Source organism: Mchenga conophoros, linkage group LG7 (assembly GCF_057382185.1).
Source record: "Mchenga conophoros isolate Kocher_MC1m ecotype Shallow Benthic linkage group LG7, M_conophoros_male_GT1.1, whole genome shotgun sequence".
Classification (NCBI taxonomy): Eukaryota; Metazoa; Chordata; class Actinopteri; order Cichliformes; family Cichlidae; genus Mchenga; species Mchenga conophoros.
In genome coordinates this window covers 4,934,866-4,961,929 of record NC_140532.1, presented here as the reverse complement: position 1 = coordinate 4,961,929, position 27,064 = coordinate 4,934,866, and the positions used below count along the sequence as shown (strand labels likewise).

The 27,064-nt window shown below is 39.7% G+C and overlaps 1 protein-coding gene across 1 annotated transcript; it reads left to right on the top strand.

Annotated features, from left to right (window-relative positions):
* The first annotated feature begins 2,025 nt into the window (after positions 1-2,025).
* amn1 (antagonist of mitotic exit network 1 homolog (S. cerevisiae)) lies at positions 2,026-26,805 on the top strand. Its single transcript, XM_085281661.1, has 4 exons — positions 2,026-2,207; positions 19,054-23,159; positions 23,731-23,781; positions 23,883-26,805. Exons 2-4 carry the CDS (start codon positions 19,100-19,102, stop codon positions 23,993-23,995), a joined length of 4,224 nt encoding a protein of 1,407 aa, XP_085137787.1. The 5' UTR covers positions 2,026-2,207; positions 19,054-19,099; the 3' UTR covers positions 23,996-26,805.
* The last annotated feature ends 259 nt before the right edge of the window (positions 26,806-27,064 follow it).

Below are 27,064 nucleotides of genomic sequence, written 5' to 3'. Positions count from 1 at the left end.
TCGTTTTTTTTTCTTTCTATCGGGTTTGTTTTCTTTACTCGAAGAGATCAAATTATTGGTGGGGACAATTCAATAATCGCTGGATATTGGTGGGGACATGTCCCTTCCGTCCATGCCAAATCTACGCCCCTGGATTTTGAATATGCATCTTGCCGCCTCTGTGTCTTTCACCCATCGAAAGCATGCAGGAGAATATGTGAAATTCTAATATTCTGCATATTGGGACAATAAATAAATGAAACCTCAAATGAAAGATGTGATTTTTGCTTTTGACTATTTGTAGAGGTTCAATAGACTGATCAGTTACAAACTCTCCTCTTCTCATGTGGCATTTTTTTTTCAGTATTTGTTTTTTAAATTTCATTTAAGAAATGAACAAAATTTCAGAATTTTTGACTCAACATTGTTCAAAGAAAAATCTTTTAGAAAAGAGACTTTTTCTCAAAACATCCACACACCAGTTAAGCCTTTTGCTAATTTTAATGTTATGATCTTGAACATGCTAAATGATGGCTGAATGTTCCAAGATGCAGCACTTGGACTTTTGTCGTTTCTCTGAGTATTGATCGGTTTAATCTTGGGAAGAATTTGCTAGCATGCTCACTCTTGATAAAAATGGCAACTACTATTTTCCACATGAGAATAATATTTCTTACAATAGAATGACAAACTTCAAATTGTTTGGAAATGGCCTTATAGTTGTTCACATTTTGCTTAACCCATTTGAATTCTCCAGACCAGCAAACTGCCAAAACCGTTGTTTTTCTGGTCACACTTGTTGGCACTCACTTAATCAAGTTGATTTTATTAGCAGCACCTGGCTGCTATTATCCCCCCTGGATATCCCCTGCTATTATTCTTGTGGAAGTAGTAAGGTTGTGGTTAATTTTCACTTCCTGCTTCTGCATTTGCAGTTTTTGTTCAGTCTGCAATGATGCATTGTAAGATGTAAAAAGATGGACCCTTAGTCCCCCTCCTCGATTCAGAGGTGGGGTTTTTTTTCATTTTCATGTTAACGGCCTCCTTGACTTCCTGCTCAAATCCGAGGGCCATTTACATGAAAAGGGAAAAACTCTCTAAACGGCTGCAAATCACCATCTTACGATGATGTGGTTTCAACCATTCCCCAACTTTCTGTGAGCTGTACTCATGGTCGTTGACCAATGGTCAGAACAATTTGCATAATAATGATGAAGAAACTGATGAAATGTTTCTTCCATTGAAAAAAACGTTACGTCCAGATGAACAGAATCAACTTTTTGGGATTTCTTTACCTGGATGATTGAGCATGCATCAAGATGTAGCAACTGTTTGTTTCTCCCTGAGGAGAGCATGAGGCAAATCTGTGTGCTACAAGTGGCTGCAGTGTGTGTTTAGCTCTTGTTAGTCGTTGTACGTGTGCGTAAGGGGAGAGTGCAGGTGACTGACAGATTTGTGTAGTTTCTGCAGTGATGTGGACACTGTACCAGTCTGATGTGAAGGAAGAGCTAACCCAGAAGCTCTTGAATTGATTTGCTTTGTCCCTTTGGTCACAAGCTCTGGGTGGTGCTTCGAAGAATGAGATTCTCTGGAGAATTAGAGCTCGGTCCCTTAGACACGTTTACGTTTAAGGTTTCCAGAAAAAAAAAACAGTTTCAAAATGCATGAAAAGCTGAAAGGTGCGTTTAGTTGTATTAACTAATTATTGTGGAAAATCACTAAATATATCATAAATCACTACAATCATGCTCTCCCCTACATAAACTGCCTTTATAGGTTAAAAGTATGGGTACGGGTATAATACTGGCCCTGTATTTGGTATGGGCTCCAAAATCTTAATTTTGGCACAGCACTGTTGCTGGGACTGCATCGACTTTCCGAGTGGGAAAGATTCAAATTCCGACTGGGAACTCGAACATTCGTACTTCCTCTGGGCGAAGATGAGTCGTGGTCCTGTTTTGTGAAGCCACACGTGTTCGTCGGGGTCCGCCTCCTTCGATGACGTCTCCGACCCGCCGACACTCATAAGCAGAGGGCGTTAGCGCGAGGTGAAAGAGTTGAATCTCCATGGCGTTTAACCAACCCCAGGAGAAGGACTAAAACTTTCCCTTATTAAACCCGGATGTGATATGGATGAAATCACGCCACTTCCACAAAGAGAAGCTGTTTTATCCAAGAGGATGCGGACTATTTGAAACCGCTGCGGCTCAGCCAGAATTCGTGAAAAAGTAAGTTTCTCAGTTGCTCAAATACTCAAGTACAGTACAGATGTTGTGTAGTGTACGCTGCCTGCACACATGAGTGAAGCTGTGGATGAGCATAATAGACTACATTAAATTTTAATATTAACATCCGACGTTACTGATCAGCGTTAAAACCGGATGTTACTGAGTTTTACGATTTTAAGAAAGAGTAAAGCACAAATGTAAGCCTTGCATTGAAAATAAAGGCACAACCTTTTTAAGCGTCGGGAGAGCCGCCAGTTTAGCTGGAGGGCTACATTCAGCAGCGTTATGTACCTAAAATGTAAAGTCGGCTGACTGTCTGAATATACTGCATCCAGCGTCGCGTTAACGTTTCGCTAATGCTGGGCTTACACTGTGCGATTTTTTTTTTCTTTTTTTCAGTCGCGTTATTTAGCTTCTGCTCAAACTGCACGATTGACTCGCAGGGGTTAGAAGTTGGTAGGTCACGATGCAGGGTCTCGCACTATACTATGCTCGGATGCGACCTGAGTGCTCACACTGTGCGTCCATAAAAGGAAGGTTATAACAGAATTTCTGTCGCTCGCTCTCCCTCTCTGTCTTTCACTCACACAGACACGCGCACCACCACCATCAACTTTGCTAAATTGCTAATGGAAAAACACTGATCAGGCAGCTGGGATTGAGCAGCAATGTAAATCCAACTATTTTCACGGTTGTTGTGATAATTTTGTGAAGCCACATCGAAAAGGCTCGGATGAGCTTGCCATAGTTCTACAAGTTGTGCCTCCATCGCTTGTGTCCAGATCACACGCTGCACCGCTGTGCTGCGCAGTCTTTTTCGCTGACATTTGTGTTTGCGCGTTCGCAGTGTGAGAAGCTGCGGTGACACCCTCACGACGGTCTCCAAGCGATTGGTGATCGGGAGCTGGTCGTGAGGTGTTAATCGCTTCTCGTTACCCCACGTATACTACACGATGCACGACGGACGATGAAGGCCAAAATCGGGCCGATCGCCAAAACGGTCGCACGACTCAAAAATCGGCTCAAAATGGGCCAAAAATCGCACAGTGTAAGCCCAGCATAAGGGGAGTGTCGGACCAGCTCTAACATCTCCAGCACATCCCGAAGTGTGGACTCTGGCAGCCAGTCAATGTCTGAAAATGATGTTTTATGGTCTCCGAGCCACTCTCTGATCACTGATGGCAAACCCCTGATCATTCACTATTGCTCTGTGGAGGGAAATAAATGTTGTTCGTAAGATTACATTAAAAATAAAATTCGTGTTTGCACAAGTTAACCCCAGCTACCTTTCTCAGGATATTAACTGCTAAAAATGCATTATTTTCTAACCTCTTCAGATAACCAGTCACCACAGAGCAAGAACATTTGATGATGAGGTTTGCTGTGCTTTGCCATAATTATTTTTTCTGTATTGACCTGATACCAAGTAAACACAGGCCGATACTAGTGATGTGCGATACCACTGATTTCCTTTCCGATCTGATACCAAGTAATATTGAGGGTGGTATCGGCGATACTGATCCGATATGATACCTTGTACAAAAACGTATTTTATTTATTGTATCTCAAATTATAGTTTCATAATGATTACAGGACATCAGATTACTTGTTCTTATCACTTAATAATGCAGAATTCATCATACAGAAATAAAAAACCTGAAGTCGTGAGCTATTTGAACACCTTGCCTGCCTGCAGCACTAAAGGACTCCGTGAGAGAGGTCTGTCTCGCCCTAGCAGCACCTGTCCCTGTCCACTCCTCCTCTTCAGTTCGCCTTAACATACGCTCGTCATATTCTGAGATATGATTTACTCTGAGGTGTTTGACAAATTTGTGGTGTTGCCACAACACCTCATTTTCTTGCCACATGTATCTCAAACCATGTCTCGGCTGTTTGTGGATGTAAAATACGTCCGCACATGACTCCAATTACGCTCAGCCACTGTGAGTGCGCAAGCCAAGGGCCTGCCACATTTATACAGCCATATTTCGCACATGACTATGAAAGGTGGACGAGGAAGTAGTTCCTTCCAATTGTAGACAACCGAATGAAATAGTTTCTTTCCACTGTGTTCCTGTTAATGGTAAACTACAAATTTACCCTAAATTACTAAAATATCGATATTTTAATGTGAGAATCGATTCTAGAACATAAATGATTGGTATCGGAGGAATCGATATTTCAGTATCGATCCGCACATCACTAGCTGATACTCCAGGTACCGTCAAAATATAAAGGCAACTTGTATATGGTGATGTTGTGTGGAGTGGGAAGGCTTGAGTGTTCTGTAGCCTTGACATGATCACTACCAACAATACTCTTTTTCCAGGGGTCCGTTCTTCGTACCTCGCTTACTACATCCAAGATCAAATGACACAGCGCGATGATTTGATCTTGGATAACTTTGAGCTCGCTATTCCGGTTCTCCGAACACACCTGTTGTTGACGATTAGTATAGCTGGATGAAGTAATGTGAGATCACTGGGTGGCTTAACAGGGGCTACGCATCGATAGTAGAAACCTTGATCGGCAACCCTTTGATTGGTCGGCGAAAATGTCGAAGGAGCGCGCTCGGTATTTTTCGGCAGCAGAGCAAGAACTCTTGATTGAGGGATTTCAGGAGTTTCAGAGTTTAATTAAAACGCAAGGGAACACTGCAAAGGCTGCAAAAGCAAGGAGAGAGGGCTGGCAGAAAGTTGCTGACAAATTAAACTCGTAAGTAATATAATAATAATAATAATAATAATAATAATAATAATAATAATAATGGATTGGATTTATATAGTGCTTTTCAAGGCACCCAAAGCGCTTTACAATGCCACTATTCATTCACTCTCACATTCACACACTGGTGGAAGCAGCTACGGTTGTAGCCACAGCTGCCCTGGGGCAGACTGACAGAAGCGAGGCTGCCATATCGCGCCATCGGCCCCTCTGGCCAACACCAGTAGGCGGTAGGGTAAATTTATTACACTCAACAAAAATATAAACGCAACACCTTTGTTACTGCTCCCATTCCCCATGGGATGGACGTAGAGACCTAAAATTCATTCCAGATACACAATATAACCATCCCTCCCAAACAGTGGTCACAAATCAGTCCAAATGTGTGGTAGTGGGCACATCTGCTATATTGAGATAATCCATCCCACCTCACAGGTGTGCCACATCAGGATGCTGATCTGACATCATGAGTAGTGCACAGGTGTACCTCAGACTGCCCACAACAAAAGGCCACCCTGGAATGTGCAGTTTTTTGCGCTATTGGGGGTAGGGCTGCCACAAACGATTATTTTGATAGTCGACTAGTCACCGATTATTTTTGCGATTAGTCGACTTATCAGATCGTGCATCAATTGGATGTAAAACGTACAGCTTATTGCACCAGCAGCATCTGCTCTTATATAACTACCATTAGCTTACAGCTTTAAGTTTAAGGTATGTGCTGTCACCGGCTCTAGTGAGCCTTGCCCCCTGCTAGCTATCGAGCTAGTGGGTAACAGACGTCTCCGAAAACGTCGGCGCGCTTTTGAAAATATGTGGTGTCTTGATAAACTGAGCAGATATTTGAGGTTTACACAGTTACATTCTCGCCTGAAAATATGTTAAACGTTTATTTTGTGACCCAGAAAGAATAATAAGAGTAATATTAAAACTAACCAGCTGCCGCCATTGTTGAAAATTGAGCAGGGCTGCGCTATGAATTCTGGGACACTGCTTCTTCTTCTTCGGAGTTTAACGGCAGCTGGCATCCTTGAACATGCAGTGCTGCCATTTTCTGTTTCAGTCCGTTATTACACTCTTAAATACTACTACTTATTCCTGCGTCTTTTGGGATCTTACAAAGCTTCAAACGACACGTCGACTATTAAATTAGTCGTCGACAATTTTGATAGTCGACGTAATCGTGACTAGTCGACTAATCGTGGCAGCCCTAATTGGGGGTCTGGGGACCCAGAACCGGTCAGTATCTGGTGTGACCACCATTTGCCTCATGCAGTGCAACACATCGTCGCATGGAGTCTATCAGATTGTCAATTGTGGCCTGTGGAATGTTGGTCCACTCCACTTCAATGGCTGTGCGAGGTTGTTGGATATTCGTGGGAACTGGTACACGCTGTCGTATACGCCGGTCAAGCACATCCCGAACATGCTCAATGGGTGACATGTCCGGTGAGTATGCTGGCCATGCAAGAACTGGGACATTCTCAGCTGCCATCTGCCCTGAACAATGTGAACCATGATTCATCCGTGAAGCGCACACCTCTCCAACGTGCCAGACGCCATCGAATGTGAGCATTTGCCCACACAAGTCTGTTACGGCGACGAGCTGGAGTCAGGTCAAGACCCCGATGAGGACGACGGGCATGCAGTTGAGCGTCCCTGAGACGGTTTCTGACAGTTTGTGCAGAAATTGTTTGGTTGTGCAAACCAATTGTTCCAGCAGCTGTCTGGGTGGCTGGTCTCAGACGATCTTGGAGGTGAACCTGCTGGATGTGGAGGTCCTGGGCTGGTGTGGTTACACAGAATGGTAATATTTATCACTTATATTGCTTTTTAGTAGGGCTGCCACGATTTGTCGACTAGTCACGATTACGTCGACTATCAAAATCGTCGACGACTGATTTAATAGTCGACGTGTCGTTTGAAGCTTTGTAAGATCGCAAAAGACGCAGGAATAATAGCAGGATTTAAGAGTGTAATAACGGACTGAAACAGAAGATGGCAGCACAGCATGTACAAGGATGCCAGCTGCCGTTAAACCCCGAAGAAGAAGAAGCAGCTGTGTCCCAGAATTCATAGCGCGGCCCAGCTTAGTTTCCAACAATGGCGGTAGCTAGTTAGTTTTAATATTACTCTTATTATTCTTTCTGGGTCACAAAATAAACGTTTAACATATTTTCAGGCGAGAATGTAGCTGTGTAAACCTCAAATATCTGCTCAGTTTATCAAGACACCACATATTTTCAAAAGCGCTCCGACGTTTTCGGAGACGTCTGTTACCCACTAGCTCGATAGCTAGCCGGGGGCTAGGTCACTAGCACCGTGAGAACACCGGACTCCCGGCAAATTGTTTTCAAACCCACCGCCGTCTTTCGCGACTCAGGTTAAATATATATGAGTCACTTAGATAAATTAAAAATGTTATTGTTTGGCTTTTTTTTAGTATTTTATTTGTTCCTGAGTAAATCGGTTTGGCTGAGATTAAAGTTATAGTTTTTACACAGCTGAATAAACGTCAAGCAGACAGCTGATTATCAGAAGTGTGAGATGCTGGAGAATATACTCCGGTGTCCTGTTATATTTTAGATAGCAAGGAGTTTATTAAACTTTACCGAAACAATCTGCAAATTTCATTAAAATTGAATAAACTATCATCTTGTCTTTATTTTTAGTTAGCACCTTAAAAGCTTAAAGCTGTAAGCTAATGATAGTTATATAAGAGCAGATGCTGCTGGTGCAATAAGCTGTAGTTTTAGGTCCAGTGGATGATGATCTGATTAGTCGACTAATCGCATAAATAATCGGTGACTAGTCGACTATCAAAATAATCGTTTGTGGCAGCCCTACTTTTTAGTCTCTTGAAAAGAGACCCTGAAATAATCTGTTTGTTTATAACAGCAACCAAGAAAAGGGCAGAGCAAAAAAAGACAGGTGGTGGTCCTGCACCCCCTCGTCAACAAGTTGGTTAAGTAAATAATACCCTCACGGGAAAATTGATATCTCTCTATGAGCACACTGTCGCGCTGAGCTAAAGGATCCTGTCTATCCCGCAATATACGCTGAGTTCTGAAAACTCCCCTCATCAATCTTGCACCTTCCGCAATGGGTGGCTCGCGTATACGGACAGGACATGGCTGCGACAGACTTCCCAAATCCACCTTCGCTTTTATAGCCGTGGTCTCTCATCTTGATTACACGAAGTAATTTACTATTACTACTCTAAAATATGAATTACATCTGAAATAATCAAATACATGAAATAGAATGATTAATAGTACATTTCCCTTTTTTTAGGAAATGACCTGTATGTATCTGTATGGAATCAATAAAAGGATCAAATACTGCATTATCTTTAGTTACATTGATAATATTTATTTATGGTAAAACAGTGGTAAAATATTGCTGTTGCTTTCGTATAAATGAAGCGGACATACCTGAGTGGCCGCGATCTAATCTTGTTTACATAAAGTAAGCCTGCTCCCGAGCAGGTTTACGCTTACGGATCTGTTGCTATGACAGCAAGTCCCGGATGAGCTTCGGAGAACCGAACGATCCAGGATCACGCGAAATCGTCAACAATCAAATCCAGCTAACTTACTTAGCGAGGTACGAAGAACGGACCCCTGGTCTGTTGAATAACAGCCTGTTTAGAATCGGCTATTTACCTCTTAAGGAAGCATGTTCAGAACCTCAAATCCTACTTTATGCATACAGATTTTTTTAAGGTGCCTATGTGTGCTTGTGTTTTTATAATATTAAGGATCTTGATTGATACTTTATTGTTCTCACTGGGAAATCTGACTTCAGTTCTATAAATCTGTGTCAGCTTATTTTAGGCTCTCTTTGATTCTGTTGGGTAGAGGGACAAAAGCCTTCTTTAACCCATTTAGTTTGTACTGCCACACTCTATGCCTTCTTCCTAATGGTGCCAGTGCCCAGTACAGGATGTAGGATGGATCACAAAGAATTCTGTGTTTATTTATGTGCACACTGGTCAGAAACTGGTTGAAGTACTCAAACCTTAATATACTTGTGTTCAAAAGACTCTTAGTTGTGAGATAAGTGCAACATTAATTAAATATGAGGCGGCTATTTGACCTAAAATGAAAAGTGTATTGGTATTATGCGTGTGATCTTCCTGTGTTTTAATAACCTTTACCTTAAGATATGAAATTATGATCTTGCGGTATAACTGAGCTGTATACATACCTTTTTGAAATAAACACACTAACTAATTAAAGATTAGTAAATTGTAATATTATTCACACAAATAAAATGGGTCAAGGATATTATTATATTAGATTAGATTATACTTTGAATGCAAAAAACTGATGTAGGTCAACATGGATATACAAAGTGTATCTACTCCTAAAATATTCAACACACTCCTAATATGCATCTATTCTGAGAGCACCATGAGACACAATGTATGGAACAAAAGCATCATTAAACCTAAGAGCAGTAAAAACTATTCAATATGCTTTTTATTTGCATAGTGACCTGAATCAGTGAACCCATGTTGTCCAAGTGAAGATTTCTCTTCCACGTGTATCATGAACAGTTTGTTAGTGTATATGTGTGGTTCTGGTCAATCCTCTGTACCTTTGCTAGTTCATGAGGATGGTATCATTAAAAACTGGTGGTAAGGGGGGATCCTTTGAGAATGTAAGCCAGTGCCTAGTATTATTTTACTAGTAAATAATTGTAAAAGTATGGGTGTTAATTTGCACCCATTCTTTTAATAAATGTTGACGACATCTAGCTTTGTCTTTGTTCCAATGGTTTTAGGGCCACTGGGAAATGTAGCAGGTTGTTGTGGGACCTGTTTCGCTCCGTCTCCTGGGAACACACATCTCTGTGTTATCAGTGTCTTGGCACTTCAGTGTGAGTGGGTGATGTACTGTGTTGAAGGACTCCTGATTCAAAAACTCTGGTTATCAGTTGTTTTAATTCTCATAGTTTTGTTGCACTTCACAGAGTTAAGGACCTCCAAATGTTGTCTGACAGAAGGAGCAAAAATACTGTGACATAAAATGTGTGCAGCAGTTGTTTTGTTTAGCAACCAATGTATGCTCTCAGTCATCCAAGTCATGGTAGTTGTAAGTGCTTGAGTTGAAGGCTCCTGGACTTCTTTTGAGGTTCTTGAAAATGTTTTACCTCTTAATATAAAGGCTTCTGCAGTTCTAACAGCTGATGGTGAGTCAAAGATTGTTGCAAGAGCTTGAGGGGGAGAAAAAAAAGAAGACAACTGGACTTCTTTTGAGATTCTTTAGTTCTAAAACTTGCTGAAACAACAATAGCTATGTTAAAATGCAGCCAGGAGGCGTTTTTGTCTGAAAACGCTCCACGTCCACACTGTTTTCAGTCGTTTTCACAGAGTTGTGCGTCCACATTGAAACAGCCGAAAATGCTTACGTTGCAGTACTGCACATGCGTGAAATGCAAGACTATTCCAACTACCTAATTTCTGTCTACCATTTATTTACTTTCTGGCTCTTTGAAACGTCGCGGAAAAATGTTGAGGAAAAGCAGAGAGTTTTTTAAACGGACTAACAATGAGGTGGACTTGTTGCTGCGAGTAACGTACAAAGTTGCAAAAGCGAGTGAGAATGAAAGAATTTGAAGAGAAGCTATCTGGAGCATGTACAAACTGATATTAATTTTTAATAGGGCTGTCAAAATTGAGAGCAAACAAAACAACTGCGCTATAATGCCCTCCGCTATCTTAGTTTAATTGGTCACATGACTGCATCACATGACTAAATTGTGTCATCGTTTTCGAAAAGGCTCCGGGTCCGCTGTCCACACTGCGACGCAGGGCTGCACGATTAATAGTTAGAAAATCTCGATTCATACTTATGTGCGATCTCATTTCCAAATGACAACGATTTAAAAAAACCAAAAAAACAAACAAAAAAAAAAACAACGACGATTGTACTGCATTTTGATCCGGGACGTACTCTGCTTGAAAACAAGCGCTCACTCTTCCTGTTCAACAAATGACAAGGGCGGAGCCTTATACCACGTGATACAGAAGCTGTGCCGTGTGATGCTAAAATTAGCAGGGAAAAAAAACAACGGCGAGCACGTCAGGGATGACGAGAAAGTGACAGGAGAAAATCCGTCCCGGTCAACCACCCAAACATCAATAACGGGAACCTTACACAGCGCTTCCCTATACACGTCGACCTCCCGCAGGCACAAAGAAATTACAGAGGCTATTACTTATCACCTGGCTCCCATCAACACTGTGCAAAACGAGGGATTTAGGAAAATGATCAACACCCTAGACAAACGCTACACAGTGCCGTCCCGCAACTATTTTTCTATTGTTGCACTACCTGCTCTATACACGCAGTGTCGAGTAACGGTGGAGACGGAATTTCAAGCAGTACAACATTTTGCGGCAACAACAAAATGTGAGACATTTGTTGTTTTTATGTTTATTTATTGTTTTTATGTTCAGTCTCAACTGTTACGAAGTTGATGTGCAGTTAATAAGTGCAATAAATATTTATACTGGAAAAGAGAATCGTGATCTCAATTCTAAGCCAAAAAATCGTGATTCTCATTTTATGCAAAATCGTGCAGCCCTACTGCGACGTGAAAACTGCGTTTTTGTCAGGGGTAGACATTTGTTCAAACACAAATAAGAGAAATAAGACACTGCAGACCGACTCAGAGTTTTAGAAACGTGCGCACGGGTGAATGTCTCTGAGAAGACACACACACACACAGAGTGCAGGCTTGGTTGCTTTATTTATAGGAGAAAGTAAGTTACATAGTACTTCCTCTTCTGTAAGCAGTCGGGGAGAGGTTAGACGTTAACTCAGTGCTTATCTGACCTCACACCCACTCACATACTGAAATATAACAATACAGAAGTATATCATGCTTTATCTGACATCACACATTGAAGTAAGGAATGCATCATGTTCTCTTTAACAATAAGCTTGGTTATGTTGAAATATATGAACATACAAAATATAAGGCACACTTGATTATATTGTATTATGTAGAAAATCTCGTTACAGTTTTCAAATGTATCCACTTTGTAGAGCGTTTTCAAAACGCTGCACTTTCCTTGAACGAAAACGCCGTCTCAGTGTGGACAGAAGGCCAAAACGGAGAGAGAAAAAGATGCGTTTTCATATGAAAACGCATTAGTGTGGACATGGTTTCAGTCTGCATGCCAACAATCCTTGAGCAAGCTACAAACCCCAAATTGGTCTCCGATGGATCCAGCTGATATCTGCAGTTATCGATCATAGCTGAATGGGGCATGTTGTATCACATGGATTAGAAACGAGCTACATAAAAACCAATCCATTTGCTATTTTAAAAATGAATGAAAATCTTAAAGTTACAAATGATAATTAATGTATTGGTACAATTAGCCCTCTGTAATAATTTAAAGATCCTTTTTTGTTTGAAGTGACAAAAGACCAGCAGTGTTCACACATTGAGGTTGAAAAAGGAAAACCTTCCTTAAATAAAGCGAAATAAAACCTTTTCTTTACTATTTTTAATCAATCTAGTCCCAGACATCTGGGCCCTATTTCAGGAAGCCAGTTTAGAAAACTCAAAGTGAAAAACAATACTCAGGGTTGAGTAACCCCGAACTGTCCAACTCGGAATATTCGGTTTCAGAAAGGCTGATAACAATTAGTTCAGTCAACGCGGAGTTGCTTTAACCCCAAGTTAAGCGCACGCACGAGGATACATAAAGCCCTGATTAGTGGAGCACAGATTAAGTGAGTCACCATGGAGACGGAGGGAAAGAAGGTGCGGTCAATGTATTTTACAGCGCTTGAGGCCGAAATTCTGATGGCAGCATATGCCGATAACATGCAAATTCCGCGGAAAAAACTAACACAGCCTCAGCTGCAAAAGAAAGGGAGCATGCATGGCAAAACATAGCCGACAGAGTCAATGCGTGAGTGTTAATTTAAACATTGATCTAGGGATTTCCACCCATTTAACACGTTATTTTATTATATTTTATTTTATACATTTGATTTTGTGATGTGATGTGAGCGCAGGTGCAACCCAACAGGCCCCAAACGTTCCTGGCAGCAAGTAAAAATGAAATATAAAAATATAGTCCAAACAGGTAAGGTGTAATTGTATTATGAGCCATAGTGCTTGGTCTGTTTGTCCTATGTCAATCAATTGCAGTTAGAGGCTACATTAATTTCCCCTCTGTAAGCACTTATTGAAATTATCTGAGCACATTACAAGTACATATTTGCTTACTCTGTATGCTCAAATGTGACCCGTTATAGCCAACAGAAAAAAAAGCGGAGGCCCGAAAAACAGGTGGGGGTCCTCCACCACCACCACTCACAGAGGCTGAGCAGTTGGCTTCCACATTTGTGATAATGTTGGCAGCATCACATATGATCTTCACAGTGCAGAGAACACAAATTAGCATCCATTACTATAATGAAATAATTTGTTAGTTTGAAATACTACAGGGAACTATGTACCTGTACATTAATGCTGTGGAAAGACTTCCTGTTCACATAGTCTCCTTCATTTACTGAAGAAGCAATGATTGGAATGTGAGTGCCATCTATACAGCCAATCACGCCTGGGAACCCTGAAAATAAATGTAAAATTTAAGAAGTAGTTCAAGTATCACCACATCATGAATTAAGTTTTGTTCATCCTGATACCTGCAATTTTGTGGAATCCCTCTTTGATAAATCTTGTGGGTCTATGACCGGGGAACACCACAAACGAGTACAGGAGACGTTTCAGTGCAACTGTAACATTCCTGACTGCCCGACAGACGGTAGCCTTGGAAACGTGCTCAGCATCACCAATATTATACAGAAAGCTCCCGTTTGCAAAAAACCGAAGTGCAATACAAATAATATGTACAGAACTGAGAGAATGTCCGCGATGTGTCACATGAGCAATATTAGGCCTGAGGATGTTATTCAAATGAATTATAGATTGTGCTGAAAAACGGTAACGTTCACACAGAAAATCATCAGGAAATGATAAAATGTCCGAGCGCGCTCTAATCACTCTCTCCCGGCGGAGAGCTCTGCGGAGAATTTGGGCTTCAACATCTACTGGCTCTTCAAGGGAGGGGCACGCCATGTCTGACACTTCCTACAGTCAGGTTTCCGACAAAGAGGCGGAGAAGGTCAGGGTTAGTTGAAGTAAACCTGCTAGGGGGCAGGTTAGCTTCACGGAGTGTGTCGTCATAGTAACTCACTCAGAATTAATCTAAACTCACTTTGTGAAACCGAAAACCCAGAGTTTTCGTTAACTCAGGGTATACTTACTCAGAGTTTGCACTAAACCGGCTTCCTGAAATAGGGCCCTGCTGTATATGGATCAAACAAACTCAAGGTTTCTTAACATAAATTTATATTTATTTTAAAAGGTACTCTTCATATTTGTAGCTTGAGAAACCTGGAAAAAGCACCTCACCATCATGATGGAAAACTACAACCAAGAATCATAAGGATACCCGAAAGCCTTAGATTGAACATTATGTCCAAACACGAATAAACACTCTTATCTTTTTTTCAAAGCATAAAAATGCATGTTGTTACAAGATGATTTCCATTTCTATAATTGATATGTTGCTATGCTACCACATTGTACAGTTCAACCTGCTGCCCCAGCATGCAACAATTAAGCCTCTTTTTCATTAGTACAGGGGTAGGCAACCTTGTGTGCCATCTAAAATGTCCTCGGAAGTCAATGTGCCATATGATTGCATTAGCAATAAATTTAATAACGCTCTATATTAACAGCTACACACTATATAGAACCACTTTATAGAATTTGTTTGCAGATGTTGGCAGCTATCAGCGAATAGTTATCAGCTATTTTGAAACAAACAAAAAAAAAAAAGACAGCAAATGGACTGTACAACAGAAAATGCAAATGCTATTTATGATACCCTCACAACAATGATAAGAAAAATAAGGCAATATGGCATGTTGGTTAAAACAGGGATACATATGTTAATGTGATCTCTGGTCTCCCACTCAGAGACACAGGTCTCAGTGTCCAGCATTCAGACGGCTACCTGAGGACAGTCTTCATGTGAGAGAAAATCTGCTCACACAGATACGTTGAGCCAAATATAGTCAGTAAAGCCTCTGCAATGTTCTGAAGACAGTTAAACTTATTTTTAGCCAATTACAAACTGAATCTTGTAGTTGGGGTTGTTAGATACTGTCATTAAGAAGCGGCATAATTTTTATTTTTTTTTAATGCACATTCTCAGATTAATTCACCGCGTGTCGTGCCCAGGGCTGGACTGGGACAAAAATCGGCCCGGGCATTTTGACTACAGAACGGCCCACCAGGTATTAAAGCCATAAAGCCTTTGAATGAAAACAGATGCTGTGGTGACAGTGATGTACGCCGTCTTGTTGGTATAAGTATGATTTCTATACACGCTACATCAGATGAAAACTTTGGTTGTAAGATTCAGATAATTATTTAATAAAAGCTAGACATTTTAAATGAGAATAAGAAAAAAGTATTTCTTTGTGCCCCCCTTTCCTTGTTAATGCCCTACCTGGCCCCCTGGCAACACTTTGCTAGACCCGCCCCTGCACAGTTACCAGCTGTCAGCTACACAGAAAAGCATCCTGGTGTTATTTGTCTCTCAGAAACAGTTCATAACTTCCCTTCAACTCATTCATGTCAAATTAATATTAAATAAATCGTAACAACAGCTGATCAAGCTTAAAGGTGCTGCTGTTGTTTAGCACGACATCCGCTGGTTTCCTTTCTGGTGCAAAGGGGGCGATAAACAAACAAGAGAGAAAAGCCGATCAGCTGATCATTGATCAGTTTCATGATGAGAGAAGAAGAGGCAGCTGTGCAGCGTAAACTCCAGCTTTGTGTCTTTTTCCATTGTAGCTGAAGTCCGGGACAAACTGTTCCTTTTCAGCTCAATACGAAACGCGTAATATTTTCTCTGAATACGAGACGATTCTGTTTTTTATGGGACTGTTGGCAACTCTAATAACCTTATGAGTATCGTACTGAAATGGAAAGTATTTGTACCTCTTTGCCCTTCATTATATGAACTTTGCCCTTTGGCACCCCTCCTCCGTAGTCTTCCACTGCTCTCTCTATTGTTCATCCTGGGGTTGCCCTCCTCCAGGCTTGTACCTGTGGCTTCCTGTCTGGGGGTGGGTGTTGGCAGTTCTTCTGCCCTGCACCCCAGCCCTTTGTTCATAATCCAAGACTATTTTTCTATATGTATTCTTACCTCCTAACAGTCGCCATATTATAATGTTGCAAATATTCACAAACTCTGCAGTCTCTCTAACTCCAATGTATACCAAGCAATCTATTATTATCAACAGTACTAATGGAAAAGGAGTTATAGGGGATGGCACTGGCCACAACAGGAGACGACTCTGTCCCTTCCTGTAAAGTGCAGTGGTGCTTTTAACCCAGTCCACTTTATGTCCCACTTCCTCCGTGTCTTACTCTTACCCCACTTTTCTTAGACAGTTCTTCTTTTTTTTTTTTTTTTTTTTTTTTTTTTACCACACCCAAACTCAACCTTGGTTCATTGCCTGTTATGTCCTTTTCTGACAGTTCCTCTTTTTACCTATGGATGGGTATCGTTTAGGTTTTATCCGATACCTGTGCCAAACCGGTACTTTTGAAACGGTGCCGGTGCTTGGCAATGGAGAATGCAAACTTTGTCCAAAAACCTCTTTATGTTTTTATTTTTAGCAGTCTTTTTTTTTTCTTTCTTTTTTTTTTTTCCTGCAAAATGATAACCAAGTTAGCCTTTTCTGTCGCTACAACATACCGACAGAAAGCCTTCAGCCTTACGTCACTAGCTCTCTCATTGGAGTGAAACTCTGCTGTCTGTTCCTTGCTATCTACAATATATAACCGGATGCTGGCGTAAATTTTCGACCATCCCACACTTCTGTTTAATCAGTTTTCTGTTTGAAGTTTATTCAGCTGTGTGGAAACCCTCCCGAGGGATTAATAAAGTTTTATTTAATCTAATCTAATAACTTTAATCTCAGCCAAACCAATTTACTCATGAACAAATTAAACACTGAAAAACGCCAAACAATAACATTTTTACATTATCTAAGTGACTTATATATCATGTTTAACCTGAGTAGCGAAAGACCGCAGGGGTTTTAAAAATTATGTGCCAGGAGTTTGCTGTTCTCGCCGGCGCTGATATTTGAAGTTTACACAGCTCGCCTGAACTGAAAATATGTTAAAAGTTTATTTTGTGATCCAGAAAGAGTAACAAGTGTAATATTAAAACTAAGTAGCTGCAGTAGTAGTAGTAGTAGTAGTAGTAGTAGTAGTAGCCGCCATTGCTGGAAACTGGAATTGGCTGGGCCAATCTGGGATTTTTTTTTTTTTTTTTTTTTTTCTCCCCAATTTTGTTGTCTGGGTGGAAAATCGGGAGATTTTTGGGAGTGACACTGAAATTTGGGATTCTCCCGGAAAAATCGGGAGGGTTGGCATGTATGGCATACAGTAGGTCAGCAGAGGGAGAAATGTAAACTGCCACTTTAAGGGAAAAAAATTATTTGGTGTATTATTTGCAGCTTTAAACCATATGCTACAGCTTCCTTATTCTTTGCTGGAAGTGTGTAGAAACTAGGTTATGTCCTTCTCAATGTCTACATGTAGACGGGTCTGGCAAACTCCCATGTGCACTTGAATATTCTCAAGGATAATGCACTGGTCCAGCATTCTGCAGCCAGAATGAAAACTGTATTCCTCCTATATTTGGGTTTCCACTAATGTACAAACTCTCTTTTCCAGTACAATAGTATAGACCTTCCTGGAGAGGCTGAGGAGTGTCTTTCTCCCTCATAGTTGGTAGGGGTGGGGGAAAAAAATTGATACTGTGTAGTATCGTGATATTTTGTTTGCTAATAATGTATCGATACAGGGACAGCAGAAACCGATATTTTGTTACAAAAAGGTTTTTGTGCTCTGACTTCAGAGCATGTTGATCCTTTTTCTGAGCAAGAATCCTGACATTCCTTTAACTGTCCAAATGTGTTTAACTTTTTTTGGCAGCAATAAACATGACAGTTTACTTATTTTAATTTAAGACATGTTTTATTTTAAGTTTAAATAAAAAAGTTTTAATGTAAAAATTATATTTTGTTTTAATTTACTTTCAAATTCTTCAGTTGCTGAAGGGGCTACATAGTTTTCATAAATTGCATAGTTCAGAATAGCTATAATTGTACCAGATGGTTGCATTCAGTTAAGTTGGACTAGACTGTAATACAAACCGTTCAGTTTGTCAACAATAAAACTGACTGAAAATGAGAGCGAGACTGAGTGCGAGACTTTGATATTAGATAAAACGAATATTGATAAAGTTTACCTTTATGTACAGAATCTGAATATCGCAAAATATTTTTAAAAATTGCATTAATATCGTATCGTGTGTTAAGTATTGTGATAATATCGTATCGTGGGATGTATGGTGATTCCCACCTCTAATAGTTGGGGGACTGAAGGGTGTACTCCACCTTAAAAATGGGGACTACCACCTAGGGCTGCTCATTTAATCGAATTTTAATCACGATTACGATCTGGGCTTTCAACGATCATTAAAAATGACTGAGCCGATTATTAGCCCCTCCCTCGTGCTTTACTCTCGCGCTGCTCCGTGTGGCAAATCGAGCGCACCTCTCTGCATTTCGAACACGTGTCACAACAATTATTTATATATATATATATATATATATATATATATATATATATATATATATATATATATATATATATATATATATATATATATATATATATATATATATATATATATATATATATATATATATATATATATATATATATAACCTTTCTGCTCATTTATTGTGAGAGTCACCTCTCACAATATATAACTACTTATTTAATATAAGCTTTCACAACATGCCACTAATAAAAAGCCACTCGCCTGACAGGTTACCAGAATTTGTTGGAAGAAAACTTGTTTGTGCAAACATGGCTTTTTGCACAAACAACTATCCTGTTTATTTATTGTACTTCTGGTCAATGCTTCTATTGCTGATAATTGGTTAGAAACTTGTTATTTTATTTATTTATTTTTTTATCCTTTTTTCAGGATCATTCCCAATTGAACCCACTACAAACCTTAACGGAGGAAGAAGATGCAGTCCTGTACATTGATGAATGGACAACACCAGCAGATTAGACAAGCCTCTCAGCCCTCGCAAGCTGCTCCTTATCATGCCCATGATGGAACAAGAAATCTGCAATCTTGGACTCCAAAACAAAGCATTCACTATCAAGCAAGAAACCTAGGAGTGCAAAATGCACACGCTGAACATTTCCCTTTGCACAATGGAGCTTATTCTAACAGACAAATGTCAAATTTGCAGACTTCTGCAGGAACTTATCAGGAGGTTTCTTCTCAGCAGAATGGTGGAGGCAATAAAAATAGTTATTTTTCTGGTATGTTATTTAACTATATTCAAAATGTATCAGCTAATAAGCAAAGTGGAAACCCATCTTTGCCAGCATCTGGATTTCAGATTCCCACTCTGCAAGACTGTGATCAGAATTCATCAACTCAGAGTCCACCTAACCAGATGAACTCAAACACTACATATCCCCAGCAAGGCATGTCCACTCATTGGAAAGAGCCACTGGTTGTTAATGAGAGACAAATGATTGGAACACAGGATAGAACTGTGACTAATATCCAGCATGTCAGTGTTCAGCAGGGCATGCAACAGAATGTGAATGGAGACTTGACAAAACCCATTTCAGCGTACACTACACCAACTACCTCATTTCCACCTGAACGTGGTTTATGTACCAGCACTATGATGTCTGGCTCTGAACAGACTGTGTACCTTGTTTCGAACAATCAGGTTCAAAGACAAAGCGGCACTCAGCATGGATTCTCTCCTGTCAACTCACAGAGTTACAATATGGGAACCTCTCAGACTTCAGGAAACAGTAACATTGCAACATATCCACCATCAAGTGCACAGAATTCTTACTTTTCCAGCACCAGCCACAAAACTCAGCAACACTCGGCTCAGCACCAATTAAGAAACAACAATGGGATCAAGACTGCCACCTACAGTAACTCAAATTTTTATAAAAAGTATGAAAATATTAATTACTCTGCAGAAATGAGAGGGCGTCAGATAAAAACTTATAAACAACAGAAAGTGATCAGGCACTCATTAAGTGCAGATGGTTTAAATAATTCATGCACTCCTGGGTTTGATGGTTGTCGTCCTCCTCCACCGTACAGCTATGCAAATCACAGACAGCAGCAGTATGTCAGAACGACCACAATGGTCTCGTCTAATCAATCTAATATTCAACCTGGGACTTCGGCTACCCGTAAAAATTATAGTAACTTGAATTCCATCAAGTTATTACCCAAGCATTCTGGACAGTCTTTACCTCAAAGCACTCAAAATGTAATGTCAAGAACACAGCACGCTGTAAGTACACCCCATCAGCAAACCTGTGTACCTAACGGTTTCCACAAATCTGCTGCAGGAAATGAAAGAAGCCCAAGTAACGAAATTCATCCTAAAAAGAACTGTAGCTTAATTGAATTGTTGCTTTGTTCATCCCTGCTGCCGGAATCTGTTGACCGCAAGACACAATCATCAGTAGCAAGCAGTTTTGAGATGCTGTCATCAGTCCAGTTAAATGACAGCTCCATTCACTCATCACCTGGAAATGCCAGCACCAAAGCTATTGCTGTTGTACAACCACTGCCATCACTGGAAGGTCAGCTTCACAATGACCATGCTTCTTCTGATTCCACAGCAGGAGACTCTTTAAACAACCCTAAGGAAACTTTTGTTTTAGATACCACAGCAATTAACAAAACGCTGCCATCTTCAGAGTCAGGGACACAAAACACAGGAAAACAACCTGAACTGGATGTTAATGTTCAAAATTCAATTCCATCCCAAGAATCAGTATGCCAAAATTCTCCTGAAGACCAAAGTGGGATCCAGACACTTTCAACATCACCCGTTTCTGATCTTTCCGCACTCCCAACATCCCCATGGACATTATTGGCACTAACGAAGTTGATAAAAGATGCAGAAAAGAATCAGAAAGAGCTCAGCGATTTGAAAGAATTACACACTGCACAAAAAATTATAGACCTGTTTTGGGAGGGAAAACTTGAAACACTGCAAATGTACTCATGCAAGGTAGGCTTTCTCAAGGTTTTAGAAGTTAAAGAATTCTGCCAAAAACATTTAACAGCCAACTCTGTTGTACTGTTGCAGGTAGATGGCAATTTTGAGGAGCAAATGGAAAGCTACCATGTCCTCAAAGACAATGAAGTATTTTCAGAATTGCCTTACAAATCATCATGGTTAAATCTAAATGAGCAGTTGGATGAAATAGACAAAGAATTTGGTTTCCCATTGTCTCTGAAACATCACACTTCATTGCTTGAGAGTGATGGCCAGAAAGATCAGATGCACATCAACAACAGTGATCCTGCAATTATGAGTAAAGTGCCAAGCAAGATCTTGCCATCAACACATTTTGAACCCGTTGATTCAAATGAAGGAAAAGAAGCCACCACACTCAAACCCCCCTCCATTCAAACTCCCTCCTCTAATCAGACAGATGATGCCAGTGACCCATGTTTGTCCCTGAAAATCCAAGTTATGCCTCCAGAAGAAGCCAGACGTTACCATGAGCAAAGCGAAAATGAGATGCCACAAAGTATGGATGCAGAGAGGGTCGTAAGTAGTTCCACAGAGAGTGAGACACCTGATAATACAGAGTCCACATCGTGGGAATCAAAATTGGAAACTGTGGAAATTGGCATAAGTCAGTCGCTTTGCTGTCTTACAAAGCTGTTGAAAATGACTATAGGATCAAGTACATCTTATGATTGTAAATGCCACAGCCAGAAAGAACAAAAGTTTGGAAAAGGGTTAAAAAATACCAGTGATAGTGGCGAAACAGTTGTAAAGCACAATAACCAGTTTGGGAAGGATCCAGTAAAGGACAAGGAGAACACTGATGATCAAGTTGTGACATTTAGTGATTCTGAGCTTTGCAGCTTTCTTGGTCAAACCATAGATTTGACTGAAGTTGATGACCAACCTCAATTGCCTTCTGAACAAAATTCTAAGAACCACTCCAAAATAGCCAATACCAGTCATTCAGGTATTATAATTATAAGTGATGAAGATGAAGATCTCTCCAGTGGTGAAAATGAAATTCTTAGCCAGAAGACAGATCTTGCCATAAAGATGTCTGAACCTTACGATAAGTGTGGACAAGAACAACCAACGTCTACAGCATCGAGTCTGTCAGGTGCCTCAGTCAGTACTAACAAAGCTGAAACTGAAAAGTTCTGCAGCACTGAGACTGAGATTGCCATCCAGATCCTGGATCATGACAGGAGTTGTGAAGAAGCTTTAGATGTGCCAGTGTCACCTTTGGAAACCAAAGAGCAATCTCAAATCTGTGCTGAAGGTGACTTTAAAGTATCTGTCAAGCATAAAAAAATCAAAAGAAAACACAAGAGACTCGAATGGGATGATGAATTTGGTCCACCCCAAAAGGAATCAAAGAAATGCAACTTGCTTGTTGATCTTAATTTAGAAAATGCCCTTGATGATGTTTCAAAATGTGAAAAGGAGCCTGCTGTTGAAGCTGAAGCTCTCAATATAGACTCAAAAAGAACTGCAGAACTGGTGCTGTTTGGCTCAGCTCAACAAGACAAGTGTGCTTTAACTGGCAGCAGAAAAGCCCATTTCCGTTTTGTAAAGGGTGCATCTAAGGCAGCACACCTGAGGCCTCCAGAAGTTCTTACTGTCAATCTCAACCCTTTGAGTAGCAAGTCCAGTGACATGGTGTACAACAGGAATTATTCAGTAAAACAGCTAATTCATGACAAATGGTGGAGAAGTTTTCAACAGACTAAAGCTAGTCACAAAAAAACCCGTAAACATCGTTCTTACTCTGTTGCCGGGGGTATCTTGATGAAACGAGATGGAATTAAGGAATCCCGGAGTCTGAAGACGCTTGGAGAGGAGAAGAAGGATATCACCGCTGATAATAAGAGGTGTTCCTCTAAAAGTGAAAGCCAAAATGTCAAACCTTGCCAGGAGCACATAGTCTTGAGGTTCAGTGTTCTACCCAGTAACTTTGACCTCAAAGATGGATCCAGTGGCAGGAAGCAATCCACCAATCCCGTTTCAGGTAAATACCATAGATAGAGGGGGTACCGTTATTCTAATATTGCCCACAATAAAGTTGATTATTATTATTATTATTATCATTATCATCTATTGAAAAGAATGGATCACAGAAGGCTGATTTTTGGTTTATTTTGGTAAAAACTGTGATCTCTCCAGATGGTGCAGACCCATTCTTTTTGGTAAAGATCCAAATTTATGAAGCTAAAAGTATTCTTTAAAAATTTAAAATTTCAATGCTTTATTGTAATTCACGTATAACGCCTCAGTTTTGTTTTGTTTTTGTTTTTTTTTGTTTTTTTTTTTTGTTTGTTTTTTATTGCATGTTAGAAGGGTGATTGGCAAATATATTGTTGGAGTGTCCACATAAAGCAGGGACATTCAACATAAATTGACCCAGAAAAGACTAATGACATCTCTGCTCCTCGATGGGTCATAGTTGGAGTGGGATACTGGTGTCTTGCAGATTAGAGTGGTGGTAAACATGGGAACTGGAAAGTACTGTTTGTTTTTTCTTTTTCTTTGAGACGGACAACAAAATTTATTTTAAGGAAATTTTGAATCTGTCTTTCCAGAAGAGCCAGAGAAAGAGCAGAGCGCTGCTACAGCTGCTGCAAAACCGAAAGGTAGCAACTACATCTGAAGCATACATCAGTTCTTATTCTGCCTTTTTAAAAATTTTATTAATTAGGCAGTTTTTGTCTAATGGTTATTAATTACATCATAGGTAAATGGAGTTCGAGTCTGCAGAAGAATCGACCTCGACCTATTCCCAAGACCTTCAGTCTCTTCCACGAGTATCAGAAGAAATACAAGGAGCGCTCTCACTCAAAAGATTAATAATGTGAAAGATGTCTCTTCTCAGGGAATACTTTTTTTTTTTTTTTTTTTTTTCCATTTAAGACATTTAGTACAAAGATTCTGACTAAAATTATGCCTTTGTGTTTTTTTCTGCAGTGTATATACAAGCAATACATTAAGGCTGTGCAACCTTTTGTTGTTTACATGCCTGTAAAAAGCATTACAGTCATGGAGCAGGTGTAGTTACTGACTTGTGGGATGTGGGAACTTGGCAGCCTTTACAAATTTGTTCAAGTGATGACATTCTGTTCGTCATTGATTATTATTATTGTGTCACTGCTCCTTGTCGGTTCACCACTGTACTCGCGACAGACATGAAAGGAATACATGGTATTTGCTGTCGGTGCAGTTCTGTTTAATGAGCTGAGAAGCTCTGAAGATGCATGACACTGCATAGTTTGTCTTGTGTCTGTGCATCAGAGAGTGCATGCAGACTTTAGATAGTAAGTCCACATGTTCAGAGCCATGTTCAAATTAACAAGTGATATCCATGAAAGGGGGTGTAAGTCTAAAATCTTTGTTGTTGTTTTTTTGACAAAAAACTTGACTTGTAACATTTGCATTGTGAGTTTTTTACTGTTTTTCTACACTTTCAGTATTTGTACTCTAACCATTTTTTAAAATTTTTTTTATTATTGTTTCTACGATTAAATTATCCATTTTTAATGTGGTTTTGTCTTTGTCTAAACTAATAGTAGGTATTATAATTGATTTATAAGCTGCAATAGTTGTTTAGCATTAAAGGGAAATGGCGTAGTTCCTGGAAATAATCTGAAACAAACCCAAATTACAGGAAGGTGAAATGCCCATTAACGGTTTTATTCTGCTCCTTGCAACGATCCTCTTTGTTGATCTTATTGTATTGTTTGATATCAAATCAAAAATGTTTATGCATGTTTTTACTTTATAGCAGTTTTCTGGAAATTACCCCATATGGAAAAGAAATAGTAAAAACTTATATGATTTACTCATGAAAGTGGCCACTTTCTCATTACTTTCATATGTTGTTTTAGTAAGTATCCAAAACATACAAGTTTCATTTATATAATTTTTCAAGGGATCTTATATCTGTTTTCACTCTTGTATGCTTTTCATACAAGTTTCACACAAGACAGATACAAACTTTATAAGATTTATATATATCTTTTCCATATGGGACCCTAGGCATCTGTCAGATGTCAGATGTGGCACTGTTCAAACAACATCCAATTTGGGCTTGTTGGAACTCACTCCCTTAACTAAAACACAATTGCACAGTTTCATGTTGCGATTCATATCCTTTTTAGATTCATCGCTCCAACACCACCAGGTAATCGCCCTTATACTGCTGACATGTTGCTACTTGAGAAACTAACCCTCCCTATCAGTGTAAATTCCCCTATACTTCACCAAACTACCAGCTACATTCAGCTCACTTGCTGATCAGCCAGTATGTGTGGAACAAGCCGTTGCACACAGTCCTGCAGGCACTTTCCATGTAGCTATGTCACTTTTTTAAGTCACCTGATCAAATATAAACGTAATTTAAAAAAATGTTTTCTAAAAAATCTATAAAGCGGAGGAAAGTCAAACTTATGCACTTTTGCTTACTGAACACAGTCATGTTTCATTCGCACTGACATAAGGTTACTTTAAAAATACTGAAATTACTGCTTAGAATCAAATGTGGTTATTTTTTTTAGATATGATATGGTGACCTCTAGTGAGATCTTTGATTCGCCAGAGATAAAATTTTATTATGTGTGTGTTTCAGCCATGAACATTCATTTTGTCTAAGCTTGAAAACCTATCTTTAACAAGGGTTAGTTTATTACTTTATGTAAAAACATATTTGAATATATTATCAGTTGATCCACCTGTCCCACCTATGCACCATACACCCTTCACAGTTTGCCAGTCCACTGCAACACTCATACATAGAGACAATCATTCAAAGTTACATCCACACACAGGGGCTAATACCAAACTAGACAATGCTAATTAATACCAAACTAGACAATGTACACAGGCACAGAGGGAACATGTAAACTCAGAAAGGCTGTTTTGAACCGTGAGCCATCTTGCTGCTGGACTGATATGCTGAATCACCCATATGATCATTCTTCTCATTTCTTTGTTCTTAAACACCATTTTCAGTTGGCAAATGTATTTTTATTGATTTTCTCTTAGTTGCAAATTTTGATGTTTATATATTCAGTGAGCTAAAACCAGAATATCAGCACCAACATAAAAAAGTCAATACACTTAACTCACAAAGTTATTGTGCCAGAAAAAGCCACTATATTGTCACAGTGGAATTGAGATGATTTAATTTGAAACAGCTGAGATTTCTGTTTTTCGTTTCATTGACGGATCGTAAAATTACTAATGTTCAACGGCCTGTGTGAGCTTTCATAATAGATTATAGGCAGCCTGTTTATCGGGGAGGAATGTGAAGAATGGTGTTGCATAACAAAAATCAATATTTGTTTTAACACTCTCATTCAAAATAATAATGATCATTAAAATAATACACTTCTTAGTTATTTGGTTAACATGAATGGATCCAGGGTTACGATTAGCAAGTGACAGCAACAAAGCACTTCTTCGACATGAAACAAGCACTAATGTAAATTTCATTCTCTGTATGTCCTTGGTGTTCGAGACAGACAAGGAAACAACGCTACTCATTGCTAAACACTGAAAATAAATCCTTCAGTGTTCTGTTTGTCATTCACTACTGTACAGCATGCAGACAACAGTAGTGGGCCATCTACACATACAGGAACTGCTTGGGCATTGAAACTTATGCCATGAAGCTCCCAGTGGATGATGTTAATAACAGATGTTATGGAATTTCTGTTAACAAAGTCTGCAGACACAGTCAACTGTAGTCAGTACCTTTATTACCAGGCGTGGGAGAAATACACAGACAGTCAGCACTGATGGTTATTGCAGTCATGAGTGCTCTGCGCTCTGGGCAGGGCAGCGCCTCTTTTATAGCATCACACAAACATCTCACAAAAGCTCTATCTCAATGGTATCATAACATACTCATTGCATACAATG